Raw genomic sequence first — 15,535 nt, forward strand, 5'->3', positions numbered from 1 at the left:
CTGCCCTTGATGGCAATGAGTTGCTGTCAAACAATGTGGATTGTTGCCTATCATGAAAGATAGGATCTGAACCAGGCAAGTACTGTTCCATTGATACTGTCATGGCCATGGCCATGCCTTTCTGCCCAGACCTTCTGATTCTCTGTATCTGGTTCTGTGACCCCTCCAGACTCTTCCCCTGCTGTTGATGTTCCTGCTAGCCAAGCCTCGCTTTGTTCTTTCTGCTTCCAAGCTTCATTGTGCAGTGTGACATCATCAGCCATCTCCTTTATAAGGACCCAGGAAACTTTCCTGGGTTGCCTTTGCAACAGGTCTATTTCTCTTTTCTGGTTATAGTTGTAACTGTGTTTGCTTCTGAGGGAACTAGTTGTCTTGTTAGCTGTGCCTCAGGGCTCAGCCTTGAGTTCAGTTCCTGCTCTTTGTTTATGCTAAGCTCTGTTCCTGCTCTTTGTTTAAGCCAAGCTCTGTTCCTGCTTTCTGTATGCCCTGTTCTGTTTCCTTTGTGTGTAGTTCTTGTTTCTACCTGAATGGACTACGTTTCAGTTAGCTTTGTTTTCAAGCTCTGCCTGTACTGTTTCTGGGCGCGTGTAGCTCTTGTCAGTTTGTCCTGAGAGTCTGCAATGCCTGCCTCGTCCCTGATTATTTCACTGCTATGCAGCTGTGTCTGCTGCCTCTCCGTTCCCTTCCCGGTGTTGGGTGCTGGTAAACACATTGCTTGTTTGTTTGTTAGTCTTCTCTTTAGCCTGCTTTAACTCTTTGTCTGCTGTGTTTGCTTCCTGGCTCTTGTGAGCTCTGCTCCCGGTCTGACTTGTGTATGTAAAAGCAGCCTCTCTCTTTTGGCCTGTTTTTCCCCTTTGTCTCTAGTGTCTGTTATTTGACTCTATGGCCTGCCTTGAGTTGCTTTTGTGTGTGATCCCTTTACCTTAGAATGGCCGTGTGGCCCTGTCGAGTTACTTCTCTGTATGCCTTCTGTTTGAGTCCTCTCTGTGAGGTTTCTGTTTGAGTTGCTTTCCTGTTTAGCTATGACTACTAGCACAGCTCTGAACAGCCATTCTGTGTGGCACGAGTGGGTCGTTCTTCCGTTTAGCTGTAGCTACTAGCACAGCCCTAAGTGTCCTCTCTGTGAGGTTTCTGCTTGAGTTTGAGTGAGTTGCTCTTCTCTTTAGCAGTGACTACTAGCGCAGCCCTGAGCGGCCTTTCTGTGTGGCACGAGTGGGTTGTTCTTCCATATAGTTGTGGCTACTAGCTCTGCCCTGAGTGCCCTCTCTGTTTGGTTTCTATTTGAGTGTGCGTGGATGGTTCTTCTGTTTAGCTGTGTAGCTGTGTCTACTAGCTCAGCCTTGAGCTGCCGCTCTGTGTGGTACGAATGGTCTGCTCTTCTGATTTGCTGGGACTACGGTGTGATTCCTGTTTGAGTTAGTTAAGTCCATTTGTCCGTTTCTGTTCCATAACCGGGTCTGAATCTAGATTAACATGGATCTAGCAAGTTTCCCTCTTTTAGCCAATCATTAACTTGAACACAGACTGTTTGTTCAACATAGCTATGTTTGAAAGATTCTTCTGTTATAGTCCTCGTGAGGCAGATACGAAACAGGGGGTCCCTCTGTCGAGGATACTGCATTGTGTCACAGTGGAATATCCAGAAGTGAGTCCCGGTTGGATGCTTGAAGATTTTGGATATGGTGATTACCACCCGGTGGTTAAGTTTTGGAATTCGTTCTGTGCATTTTGCATTTTTGAAATTGTGGATCTTTTCAGTATAACATTGACAATAACTCATTATATTACAAGGTTTGACGATATAATTGGTCCTCTGTTTTTTTGGCTGCATAGGTTTTTTCTCCATTGGAGTTGTTTTCCTTGCAGTTGGGTTCAGAGGATTTCTGAAACCAGTGATAGTAGCCATTAAGGGGGGTTAGCCATTGTTATGTCTGGAAATGTGAGCCCTTGTGCCCCGACTGAGCACGGCGAAGATGGAGTGACACCGCGCTCGGTCAGGCAGCCAGACAAACCCTAGCTTCAGCTGGGAAGTGACCGCTGTTCCCCGGGAGTTGAGCCCCCAGGTGCAGGCGGCCACCAGGACTGCACGGCCACTGACCCGACAGGCAAGGAGAGCAGACACCATCCAGGAGTAAAGGAGTCAGCAGTGCAGCGAATAGTCAGAGAAACAGTCCGAGGTCTAGGCAGGCAGCAACACAGCGCGTAGTCAGGCAACAATCCAGGGTCTGGTACACAGGAATCACAGGAACAAAGATATCCGGCTGTAGAACACAGACGTAGACCTCAACCTCTAAGCACTAGAAGCTGAAGCATGGAAGGACTGGTGGCAGGGCTTTAAATAGTGTAGGAATTAGGCTCAAACATGTGCAGCTGTTCCAAGATGGCTGCCCTCATCAGAGGAGATGCTCTACGCCCAAATATGGGCTTCCTTCCTGAAGCTGCCCAACTTCAAGATGGCTGCCACAACCTGAGATGCCAATCTCCAAGATGTCCGCCCTATCCCACATCCAAGATGGCCGCTGCATCTTCGAATGCCCATACCCTGCGCAAGCAGGCTGCACCTCTGGAGGAGTGTAACAGAGTGTAAAAGCCATTGCAATAGGCACCCCGGGCAGTTGAGGTTTCATTTGGTTAAATTTTGGATCTTCTGCATTTTTTTGAGTTTCAGTCAATTCTACAACAAATTTAAATCGTTTGATTTAGTTTCTGTATTTATTTTGCTCTCCAGCTTATTGAGATTTTTGAAAAATGCCCACGCCTGATTTAGTGTCCTAACCTGTCTCTGTACTATATGCAGATCTAAACCCCAATTGAGAGCAACCTTCAACATTTCCTTCCTTCCATTCATCCATCTCCTTTCTATCTGAGTACATCTCGTCTTCGTTGCTGTCATCATACCTCTCCTACTCTTCTCCGTACTCTCTTGCTCCTTCTCCTGCTCTCCGCTGGGGACATTAATCCCAATCCTGGTCCTCCACATCAGCTCTCTTCCTATTTGTGCAGGTCACACCGTGATATCTCCAATCTAATTTCTGTTCCTCTCCTCCCCCCTTCTTCCCTGCCTTTCTCTTGTGCTCTGTGGAATGCTCGCTCTGTCTGTAAAAAAATTTCCTACATCCATGACCTCTTTATCTCTCGTACTCTCCATCTGCTTGCCCTAACTGAAACTTGGCTTTGCCCTGAAGACTCTGCTTCAGTCGCGGCCCTATGCCAATGGAGGTTATCTCTTCTCCCATACTCCTCACCCGGTTGGTCGCGGAGGTGGTGTCGGACTACTACTTCACCCTCTTGTAGATTTCAACCTCTTCTTCCACCTCAGTCTCACTGCTTTTCTTCCTTCGAAGTCCACTCCATCCGTCTGTTCGCTCCTCTGCCTCTCCGAGTAGCAGTCATTTATCGACCCCCTGATAAGTCCCTTTCTTCCTTTCTCACTGACTTTGATGCCTGGCTTTCCTTCTTTCTTTAACCTTCATCTCCTTCCCTCATTCTTGGGGATTTTAACATTCATGCTAACGATCCCTCTGACTCTTATGCTTCTCAGTTTCTTGCTTTAACATCCTCTTTCAATTTTCAACTGTGCTCCACTGCCCCCACTCACCAGAATGGCCACTGTCTTGATCTTATCCTCTCTCAAACTGCTCACTCTCCAGTTTCTGTGCCTCAACTCTTCCTCTCTCTGACCATCATCTGATAACTTTCACACTTAAACACCCTCCTCCCCAGTCCCGTTCAATCTTAACCAATACATTTAGGAATCTTCAGGCTATTGACCCTTCTACTCTGTCCTCCAGTGTTTCAAATCTCTTCTCTACCACTATGTTATCCAAGTCTGGCAATGAGGCTGTCTCTTCCTATAATACTATTTTCTCCTCTGCTCTGGATACTCTCGCTCCTCCCATTCCCCGTTCCGTAAAACGTACCAAACCCCAGCCTTGGCTGACCTCTAGAATCCGCTACGTTCCTGTGCCCGCTCTGCCGAATGCCTTTGGCTGAAATCCTGTGCCCATGCTGACTTCATACATTTCAAATTCTTGCTGACCTCCTTCCAGTCTGCTTTTTTTTTACTTGCCAAACAGGACTATTACATCCAGTTGACAAATTCTCTTGGCTCAAACCCTCAACATCTCTTTGCCACACTGAACTCTCTCCTCAAAGTGCCTTCACCCCCAACCCCCCTTCACTGTCCCCCCAGACTCTGGATGAGTACTTTCATGATAAGGTTCACAAGATTAAACTTGAATTCTCAACCAGGTCACCTCCACCTCTCCTTCCCTTAGTCCATTCTCTCAACCCTCCAACCCCTGCCTCCTTTTCTTCCTTTTCTGAAATCACTGAAGAGGATACTACACATCTTATTTCCTCCTCAAAACTAACTACCTGTTCCTCTGATCCTATTCCCACCCATCTACTTAACACTATCTCTCCCACTGTCATCCCTTTTATCTGTCAAATCCTCAATCTTTCACTGACCACTGCGACTGTTCCTGATGCCTTCAAACAAGTCACACCACTCCTTAAAAAACCTTCATTGGACCCTACCTGTCCTTCCAACTATCGCCCCATCTCCCTCCTCCCTTTCCTATCCAAGATACTTGAACATGCTGTTCACCACCGTTGCCTTGACTTTCTTTCATCTCAAGCTATTCTTGATCCACTTCAATCTGGCTTTCGCCCCCTTCATTCAACTGAAACAGCGTTTGCTAAAGTCTCCAATGATCTATTCCTGGCCATACCCAAAGGTCTCTATTCTATCCTCATCCTTCTCGATCTATCTGCTGCTTTTGACACTGTTGATCACAGCCTACTCCTTGATACGCTGTCCTCACTTGGATTTCATGGCTCTGTTCTTTCCTGGTTTTCTTCTTATCTCTCCCAGCGTACCTTTAGTGTATACTCTAGTGGATCCTCCTCTACTTCTATCCCACTATCAGATGGTGTACCTCAGGGATCTATCCTGGGACCTTTTCTTTTCTCCATCTATACTTCTTCCCTTGGTACTCTGATCTCATCCCATGGTTTTTAGTATCATTTTAACGCTGATGACTCCCAGATCTACCTCTCCACACCAGAAATCTCAGCTGAAATCCAGGCCAAAGTATCAGCCTGTCTGTCTGACATTGCTGCCTGGATGTCTCAGCGCCATCTGAAACTAAACATGACCAAGACTGCGCTTATCTTTTCCCCTAAACCAACCTCATCTCTTCCCCCATTCTCTATTTCTGTGGATAACACTCTCATCCTTTCTGCCTCTTCAGCTCGTAGCCTTGGGGGAGGAGTCGAAGGTAAAGCCTGTCGTTTCTTTCTCTATAATATCACCAAAATTTACCCTTTCCTTTCTGAGCACACTACCAGAACCCTCATCCACACTCTTATCACCTCTCGCTTAAGACTATTGCAACTTGCTTCTCACAGGTCTCCCACTTAGCCATCTCTCTTCTCTTCAATCTGTTCAAACTTCTGCAGCACAACTAATATTCCGCCAGTGTCGCTATGCTCATATTAGCCCTCTCCTCAAGTCACTTCACTGGCTTCCTATCCGTTTCCGCATACAGTTCAAAAGTCCTCTTATTGACCTATAAGTGCATTCACTCTGCAGCTCCTCAGTACCTCTCCACTCTCATCTCTCCCTACATTCCTCCCCGGAAACTCCGTTCACTGGGTAAATCTCTGTTATCTGCACCCTTCTCCGCCACTGCTAACTCCAGACTCCGTTCCTTTTATCTTACTGCACCATATGCCTGGAATAGACTTCCTGAGCCGGTACGTCAAGCTCCATCTCTGGCCGTCTTCAAATCTAAGCTAAAAGCCCACCTTTTTGATGCTGCTTTTAACTCCTAACCCATATTCACTTGTTCAGAACCCTTATTTTATCATCCTCACTTTAATATTCCCTTATCTTTTGCTTGTCCTGTTTGTCTGTCCTAATTAGAGCAGGGACTGTTTCTTCATGTTCAAGTGTACAGCGCTGCGTACGTCTAGTAGCGCTATAGAAATGATAAGTAGTGGTAGTAGTAGTAGTAGTAGTAGTAGAGTCAGACGGTATTCAATGAGTTGACTGGACACCAGACCTTCCATTACCTTTACTAACAGTGGTATGGAGGCCACTGGTATGTAATTAGATACTTCACTAATGCTAGACTTGGGGTTCTTAGGAATGGGTGTGAAAATTATTTTGCCTTTGCCTTTAGGGAATAAGCCTTGAGACAACATAAAAGGAAGGTTAGACATAAGATAACTGGTCAGGTGCCGACTTCAATAAATAGGTAGGGCTCACATCTAACAAGCTATGCAAAGACGAGTATTTGGAGAGAAAGAATTTAACTGAATCAAGAGTTGGTAGAGAGAAGGAAGACAATACCCTACCTGCAGGTGAACCTAGGGAAGAAATATTCAAAGAAATAAGTTGGTCAGCAAGGTAATATTAGTACCATTTAGCTAGTTTTTGGTTTTAATAATTTTCTGTTCAAATTAACTTGCAAGCTGGTCTGCATATGGGATAGGTAATTTGATCGCAGCTACAGAATGAGTATTTAGCATGGAATTAACTAAGGAGTAGAGCTTTCTAATGCTAATTTTGGGACCACCAATATGCTTCGTGTAGTAAGACGTTTTAGCATTCTTAATTATGTGCTTGTATTCCTTACATAGTTTTCTTCAGGAGGACCAATTTTCCTTGGTTCTAGACTTAACCCAGATTCTTTCTTGTCACCTGCATTTTCTCTTTGCCTCTGGAAGTTCCTCTGTAAACCAAGGGGTTAGCTTTTCTGGTAGGCCTCAGATTTGTTTTCTGAGCTCTTCTATCCAGTGTTGTCCTACTTATGTCATCCCAAAATTGAAAGAAATTAGAGGAGAAGGAAGTTGACGATAACTGATCAAACAGAGGGTTCAGTTATTTGCCAGTATGTTTACTGTTGTGTGTTCTTTCCAATTAAGAATGTTCTGGAATTTTCTGGCCTTTTCTTTTGGGTCTGCTTATTTCTGTGTGTTTCTGTGAGTTTCCATTGATAGTGACAAGACAGGAATGTCTGACTCACTATAAACTGACAAGACCATTGCCATAACATCCCAAGCAACTGTCTTGTTACAAACAAACTGACCAGACCCCCCAGTTGTCATGACATCCCAACTGCTTGTTACTAAGCAGAGGTGTGGCAAGGACACTAAGGCCCTATCACAGGTCTCCTATGTACTTGCAGGATTGCTGATTGAGTGATATAAGAGGTGGTCCTTTGTGATGGGAAGGGTATATAAGTAACTGCTCATCCAAAGAGACTCTGAAATAGTCAGGATGGCAGGAGAGTTTCATGTCCCTGCTATCTCCAGGGGGGTACTCCCCCCCCCTTGATAGAAACTAATTCTCTAGAACTATGAATCAATCTTTCTTTCTTTCTTCTTGTCTTTCTTTCACCTTTGTGTGAGGAACTTTCATCTTCCTTTCTCTCTTCTTTATCTAATTAGTCTAATTACTTATAATTACCAGAGGTACTGATGTTAGATTGTTGTAAGTTTTTTATAACTTGAAACTGATGTCTGATGCTGTGCTGGTGGGTGAGTAAATAAAAAGACTTTTAATTCTCTCTAGTTCCTGTAAATTTTTTCTATAATATTTTGTGATGTTTCATAAGATTTTAGCAATTAGCAAATCAAATGCGCAACCTAGAACAAGAATCAAAGTTAACTTAAAATGGTCAGATCAAGGAGACGGACCACATTGGATATGTGATGAAGAAGTTAGTACAGTCAATGACTCTATATGCTAGGAGATCTACTTGATGATCTTTGATATGAGATGGACCACCAGTGAAAAGGGAGAATTGCCAGTGATCAATGAATTCTGTGAAACTCTTGGTGTGGGAGTCATTTAATGAGTCTAAATAAAGATTTTTATCACCTAGTAACAACACGATATCCGAGTGAACAAAAGTATTAGAAATTAATTCCATAATATCATTTTCTGCATCATTCCAATTGCCTGGAGGGCGGTAAAGTAAACCCATACAAATATGCTTAGACAAAGAATCATCCCTAATATCACAAGCAATAATTTCTAATTATGGAGAAATTAACTCAGCACAGATGTAAGCTTGAAGAAGGATTTATAAAGAATTGCTAAGCCACAATTAAAGGCCAATGAAAGAGTTGCCTAGATGTCTTTCTTCTATGTTTGTGCAGCGCTGCGTACGCTTTGTAGCACTATAGAAATGCTAAATAGTAGTAGTAGTATAAATCACTAGAACATAATAGTATTCCTCAAATGCATGTAATTGGAGACTTACCAAACACGATAGGAGAAATAAGAATGGGAGCAACCTAACTAAAAGAAATTCCATTATGGACTAGTTAGAATTGGATAAGAAGAGAAGTTTGATGGGTTAAAATCCAAAGGACACTATGATAATTGAATTAAGTTAGTCAAGCAGTAAGAAGAAAAGGAAAAAAGTTACTGACTAAAGTGATAGACTAACCAGACTAGAATAGTCTGTAATAATGCAAGTTTGAAGGATGCATAATGAATAGATGAAAAGGACACACTATTAAATGAGAGCCATAAGTTCCATGAGAAAGCAGTAGAGAGCAAGTTAACAAAAATAATTTAACATGAAGCTTAATATTAAGTTGACTGCATTAAATATTGAACAAGAGAAATTTAATTAGGTAGAAAAATTAAGCACAACAACATATTATCCTACCAGTTAAGCATAATGCCCATATGCCGCCCAGGAGCCACACAAAGGCTGCACACAGACATAGTCGTTGAAGTCCTACCCTTGACAGTAAAGACATCTGGTAAGTTGTCTGGCACTGATCAGGCAGGCAGTTCCTCTGGTGCTGCCTTCCCATTCAAACGCTAGCCAGAGCTGGAACTCACAGGAAAGTAAAGGCTGCACTGGACACTAGCTGCTGAGATGGTAAAATGTCCAGCACTGATCAGACAGGCAGTTCGTCCATTGCTGGCTTCCCGTTTTGCCACCTTAAGATCATCAGATATGATCACCCTTAAGTCTCGTTCATTTTTTCATATAAAGGGGTACTTCACCCCTACACTATAACTCAGATTTTTGCACCACAAATGCATGACCCTGCATTTTTTAGCATTAAATCTTATCTGTCAAATGGACTATTCTTCAAGTTTCGCTACATGCCTCCTCATTTCATCCACACCATCAGGGATGTCTACCTACTGCAGATTTTGGCATCCTCCACAAGGAAGCAAACCTTATCAAATGGCTCTCTTCCAATATAGCTTACAAAAATAACCAAAAGAGCCAAACCAAGAACTGATCCTTGTGACACATCACTAGTAATGTTCCTTTTCTCAGAGTGAGCTCTACTTACCTCCAGTAAAAGACCTGTCTCACAAAATGGAGCAAACCTTGGTGCATCCCACAGGGAACAAAGGCAGAGTTTGAAACCACACCTAAAGTCCAGTATAAGTGAGCATTGCTCACAAGGCTGAGTCAGTACCGGAAATTTAGCTCATAAGAAGGCATTGCCAATACTCAAAAACAAGAGTACAATAGGAAGAACTTCAGATCACAGGGAAGATGTCATGCTGACCAGAAAATCAGCCAACTAAAACCAGTGAATGGAAGAACAATGGAGTTTGATTTTGCAGTTGGCCAATGTCAGGCACCAAGTGAACCTGGATGATCCTGTTTGGGAACAGATTTATCTAGCTATAGGAATATTTTGCTGGTCTTCAGTCAGAACAAAATTCTCTCACTGTCTGTTTATACTGTCCACCAGAAATAAAATTATTACACTAATGTAATAACATCTGATAGTCCTCTGAATAGAACTAGGAGGATTGGGGGTAACAGCCTTTGTTAAAATATATCCTAGTTCAGTGCTTCTCAACCCAATGCTTGAGACACACCTAGCAATTCAGGTTTTCAGCCTATCTACAAAGAATATGCATGAGATAGATTTGCACAATGGAGGTAATGCATACAAATTTATGTTTTGCATATTCATTTTGGATAGCCTGAAAACCTGACTGGTTGGGTGCATCCCAGTGGCACAGACAGGCGTTGGCCTAGGTCCACCCACAATTCTAGCACCTTTGTTATGACAGGCGGGGATCCACAAGGCCCGCCAGCTGGAAGAGGTCCTCTGGCAACCAGAACAGGTCATTCCCCTACTTGCTACAGCCAGTGGCACTGTCCACATGTTACCGCCGTACCACCCCTCCTCCCCCCATGCATGCTCGGTTTTTGCACGCATGAAAACTGAGAATGTGTGGAAGGGGAGACACCGGCACGGCAGCAGAGTGTGGACAGTGCCACCAGATGCAGCAAGTAGGGAATGACCTGTTCTGGCCACCGGAGGATTTCTTCCAGCTGGCAGGGCTTGGGGATTCCCATCAGCTCTGCTCAGATTTATTTGTTGGGGGTCGCTGGTGCAGGGACAGAGGTGGGGAATTGGGTGCAAATCCACTTTGGGCTAAGGCCCACCCACAATACCATGTCTGGCTACGCTACTGGTACATCCTAAGGACTACACTGACAACTTCTGCATTAGTTGTATGCTGCATCTCTGTAGGGGGTTGGTAGTCCTTGGGCAATTTCCAATAGTGCGAGCAAAACAAATTCAGCGGTGCTCAAGTAGCCTGCTTCTTACAAAAAAAAAAAAATAGCAGAGCAGTCATCAGTACAAATACTTACGTGAACAACTCAGTAGAATTCTTGCTATAAGACCATCATGATGCAGCAGGGTTTCTAAAAGCAAGTTCCAATTACAGTATGGCTGGGATAAGAGTAGTTTTAGTTGACTCTGGACTGCCATTTCTCCTGCTGATGAAACTCTTAAAATGTAAGAAAAAGAAGAAATAATGCAGTTAATATATATGTGAAATTAACAGCCTTAATGTGCTGATGTAATGCTAGCTCCTTGAAATGTCAGTTCCTCCAAGATTGCTCTAAATATGCTTTCATGTTTGCTTTTGTTAACATTAGTTAGGGAAGGAATTTGTTTTAATCTCATCTAGCTGAAAGAAAATTAACATTTGGTAGGCTACCAAATCTATAACTGATACAGAATTTCATGACTCCAGAAAAGACAAAAATAGATAAATAAGGTAAGTTCTTGTTCCATCAGGCAAAATGTATTTTTTCCTCCATTAATAAACTGGAGGGGGCAGGAAATAGGTTTTGCTACAGGGTGGAAAGTGCCCCCTACTTCCCCCAAAATGTCTTGCCATCCCAACCTTGTCCTACATGTTTCACCTGGTCTGCACAGCTGCTGTGAACTTTAGTCATTTCCTCCTCTTTGCTACAGTGATCAAACCAACTGCTATTGCATGGTTTGAACAGATAATTTTTAACTGTGCAGGGATCCTTAAATATAGAGCTCTGTGGTTCAATTAATGGATATTTCGTTCAGACCATGTCAGAAGATGCCTGTGCCTTGAGATAAAAGGAACTGCAGTAATCCACCCCAAATACATTGTAGCTGAACAGCATTTGGGGCAAAAGCAGAAACTAAGAAACTGCTTGAGACAGAGAGAAGATTTAAGAATATGGGAAGAAGAGCATATAAGAATGGGGAATTGGTACTCAGATTAAATGGGGAAAACAGATAAGGATAGGACATAGGGATATGAGAACTAGGTGGGAAGAGCAGACAGCAAGGGAAGAACAGCGACTTGAATACTGGAGGGAGAAAGAAGGGACAGACTGCATGGGAGTGTGGGGACTTACAGCAATGAGGACAGGGCAGATAAAATGGTAAAGAGCAGGGACTCATGGACCGAGTATGACCTGGGGAGGACAGTATGGAGCTGGTAACTGGGTAGGTACATATAGGGTGTGTTAAAAGGGCCTCTGTTTGTTTTTCACCCCCTCTGTTTTTTCACAACTTGAAGCACCAGACAGCAGAAGCAAAAGGGTGTTTTAAGATTAACTTTCACAAAAAACCATAGGGGTTCTGGCTCATCAGACTCTCAGTACATGCTGACTTGTAAAACTGCAATAAAAAGGCAAGATCCCAGGTTCCCCACCATCACCATCATCATTCTCCTCCTGATCCCCAGTGTCAGACAGATGTTTTTTTCTTTTAGGACAGAAAAAAAAAGCATTTTTAGAAACCTTTTAGGTTTTAAAGACATAGAAGGAAAAATAACTAGTGTGAACAGTTAGTATTGAACATAAAGCAACAAAAAAGGGAAATTTACAGATAAGGCAACGTTTTTTCCTTTTTAATTGAAAATAGTGGCAGAACAATGCTTTATTTTGCTTTAGCAGTATTAAAAGATCACGTGAATGAAAACGTAATAACATCTGGCAAAGCTAGGCATGTGTGGACAAGTCTGCAAACAGACCATAAGGAGCCTAAAAAAGAATAACATATGACCAACAGATATAAAAAAAAAAAAAGCATTACCACCATTTTAAATACACCATCCAGTTACTTTCAAACAATCGGGGAATCAGACTAGAGAAATGGTGAAAAAGGGGGTAATAGGAGACCTAATAAGGAATAAGAGACAAAAGAATGAGCTTAAGACCAGAAAAAGAATGGGTGACTTCTGAGGGGATACTAAGCACAGAACATAACTAAAGAGGGTGGAAATATAAAACCAGGGAATGGGAAAAATAGAAGGGATATAGGAGGATGAGGAAGAAAAGAGGGGGCAAAGGGGATGCTGGGCAGAGTGTGAGAGCTGGAAAGCTGGTAGGTAGATGAAAGGCAGAAAGGAGGAGACAGAGCTGGAGGGTGAAAGAAAGGGAGAATGAGGGGTAAAATCTAGATAAGAGTGGACAGGGAGGCAAAGAAATGGAGAAAAAAAAGAAGAAAAGGAAAGATCAATATCTAAGAAAGAATAGAAAAGCAATAGAAGAAGACAGGAAGAGAGAAAAGAAATGGAAAGGAGATCCTGGAAAAAATCTTTGGAGAAGACCAACATGGAAAAGAGAGACTGAGACGGATCCAATCAGTGAAACATAATGCCAAGTGAACAAAGGTAGAAAGGGGGTGGGGACTATTCAGTTTTTAAGGACTGATGTCATCTTGGGGAATTGTGCCTCTCTTCTATTTTATATTTTGAAATGTAGAGGAGAAAATGTATATCCATTTCTCTTTTTCAAGTACTGCATTTCTCAGTCTGGCTTTTTGAAGTTTCTCTTTCAGTTTTTGTCTGCATATGTTTATTTCTAATTTATGATCCCCTTTTCTGTATTGAAAGTATGCCTGGTCTGCATATGTGATTGAAGTGAAGGGTTTTCTACTGTGTAGAATCTGTAGCAATTTGGCATGTTCTCTTCCCATTATAGGAAAAATACTATTGTTCTAGGGTCCAGTGTAATATTTACAGTACTGCTTTTCATAGGTAGGATTATTGTAGTTTAAGTTCTCAGTCTCAGTGCTGTTACAGTTTAGGTTCTGAGTGACTTTTTGAGGGATTTTTTTTATGTTATTTTGCACAGTTTCTACCAGTTGAACATTAGTGTGCTGTTGTTTTAAATCTATTTTTGAATGCTCATTTCCTTTTAAGGCAGCAAGAATCTGGAACATGCTTCCTTAGGAATTAAAAGGCTTGCCACCATACTTATCCTTTAGAAAGACTTTGAAAACATTTTACTTTCTGGTAACCGCTACAAATCCTTCTGGCGAACAGGCAGTATATAAAACAATAATAGAATAGAATAGAATAATGTTTATATATTTTTGTATGCTGCATTGTAAGAGGAAACATCCTAGCTCCATTGTTAGGGAATAGGAAATATGCATTAGAAAACGAGGTACATGGCTTATGCAGAGATTCTTTCTTATCCTGTTATCAAACAAATATAGTGGGGTCAATGCTCAGCAGCACTTATCTGGTTAGGAGTGGCTCCTACCCAGATAAGTGCCGCTCACCAGGGCTGATCAGGGATTTTCAGCAGCAGCATCCGGATAATACCATTGAAAAACACAACCAAGAAGATGTTCCACTCCATGTGGAAATTAAAAAGAGTAAGACCTTTCTTCCCAAGGACTATCTTCCGAAACCTGGTACGATCAATGGTGCTCAGTCATCTAGACTACTGCAATGCACTCTATGCCGGCTGTAAAGAGCAAATAATAAAAAAACTTCAGACAGCCCAGAACACTGCAACTAGACTCATATTCAGTAAAACAAAATACGAAAGTGCTAAACCCTTACGAGAAAAACTACACTGGCTCCCACTCAAAGAACGCATCACGTTCAAAATATGCTCCCTAGTTCACAAAATCATTCATGGAGATGCACCAGCCTACATGTCAGACCTGATAGATTTACCACCCAGGAATGCCAAAAGATCATCCCGCACATTCCTTAATCTGCACTTCCCTAACTGCAAAGGTCTGAAATACAAACTAACACATGCCTCAAACTTCACCTACTTGAGCACACAGATATAGAACGCATTGCCACGTAACTTAAAAACGACTTATGAATTAATGAGCTTTTCCACAAACTACTGAAGACCCATCTCTTCAACAAGGCATACCACAAAGATCTACCAATATGAATATACATAACTCCTCCACATATACTCAGAACTATCTCAAAATATCTGCTTGTTCTCTAATATCGTGCTTTATCTTTTTCACGTTCCCAAGATCCTTCTGTAACACTAATTTATATTTTCTAATATATGTCCACTATTCATGATTATTGTAAGCCACATTGAGCCTGCAAAGAGGTGGGGAAATGTGGGCTACAAATGCAATAAATAAATAAATAAATAAAATTACTGACTGCCTCGATGCTATCCAGATAGTGTCTGGCTGGACTCAAACTACAACAAACCTTGTTATGCAAAGCAGTACTGTTGTGTTGGAAGAGTCATTGTATACCCTACTCTTCTGTATCTTATGAGATTGTTGTAGTAGTTTTCTTGTTTCTCCACTTCGGTGGCTTTTCTCAGTACTGTAAATATTACACTGGACCCTAGAATATCAATACTTCTAAAATGAAAATAGAATATACAAACTGCTACAGATCCCTGCATAGAACTATACAGTAGTAAAACCCTTCACCTCAGTCACATATGTACTACGAGCATATCCTCAACACAGAATAGGGGATCATAAATTAGAAATCTATATATATAAAACTCACCCTCAACGTTCTATTGTCTGATGACGTCACTGAAGCCAAGGTTTGTAAGTTCGAAGCTCTAAAGCCAAGAAAATCAGACTCGGGGCCCCGCCCTCGCGTCAAACATTATGACATTGAGGGCGGAGACGGAGCAATTCACTCACATCAACGACGGCCAGGGTGCCGCAATGGGCCACCCACTGACGACGAAGGTGCGTTGGGTGGGGGAGCCACAGTCACACATCGACGGCGGCCACGGCGGTGCAATGCCGTCACTAACAACCAAGGTGCGTTCGGGGGGGGGGGGGCACAGGAAAGCCTTGCTAGTGCCCGTTTCATTGGCTCCAGAAACGGGCCTTTTTTTACTAGTAGACAAATAAAGCCAGGAATTTCCTGGTCAGCATTGAATATCTGGGCATTAACTCCCCCCCCCACACACAGTAGCTGATGTTAAAAAACAAGGTGCTGAAT

The 15,535-nt window shown here is 42.6% G+C and overlaps 1 protein-coding gene across 1 annotated transcript in view; it reads right to left on the bottom strand.

The window, feature by feature from the left end:
* Positions 1 to 15,535, bottom strand: part of KIAA0825 (KIAA0825 ortholog) — a 584,207-nt gene that overhangs the window by 359,291 nt on the left and 209,381 nt on the right. Inside the window, 1 exon segment of the mRNA XM_030193391.1 lies at positions 10,665 to 10,804. Within this exon segment, the coding sequence (XP_030049251.1) occupies positions 10,665 to 10,804 (140 nt within the window).

Source organism: Microcaecilia unicolor, chromosome 2, assembly GCF_901765095.1.
Source record: "Microcaecilia unicolor chromosome 2, aMicUni1.1, whole genome shotgun sequence".
In the NCBI taxonomy this organism is placed as follows: domain Eukaryota; kingdom Metazoa; phylum Chordata; class Amphibia; order Gymnophiona; family Siphonopidae; genus Microcaecilia; species Microcaecilia unicolor.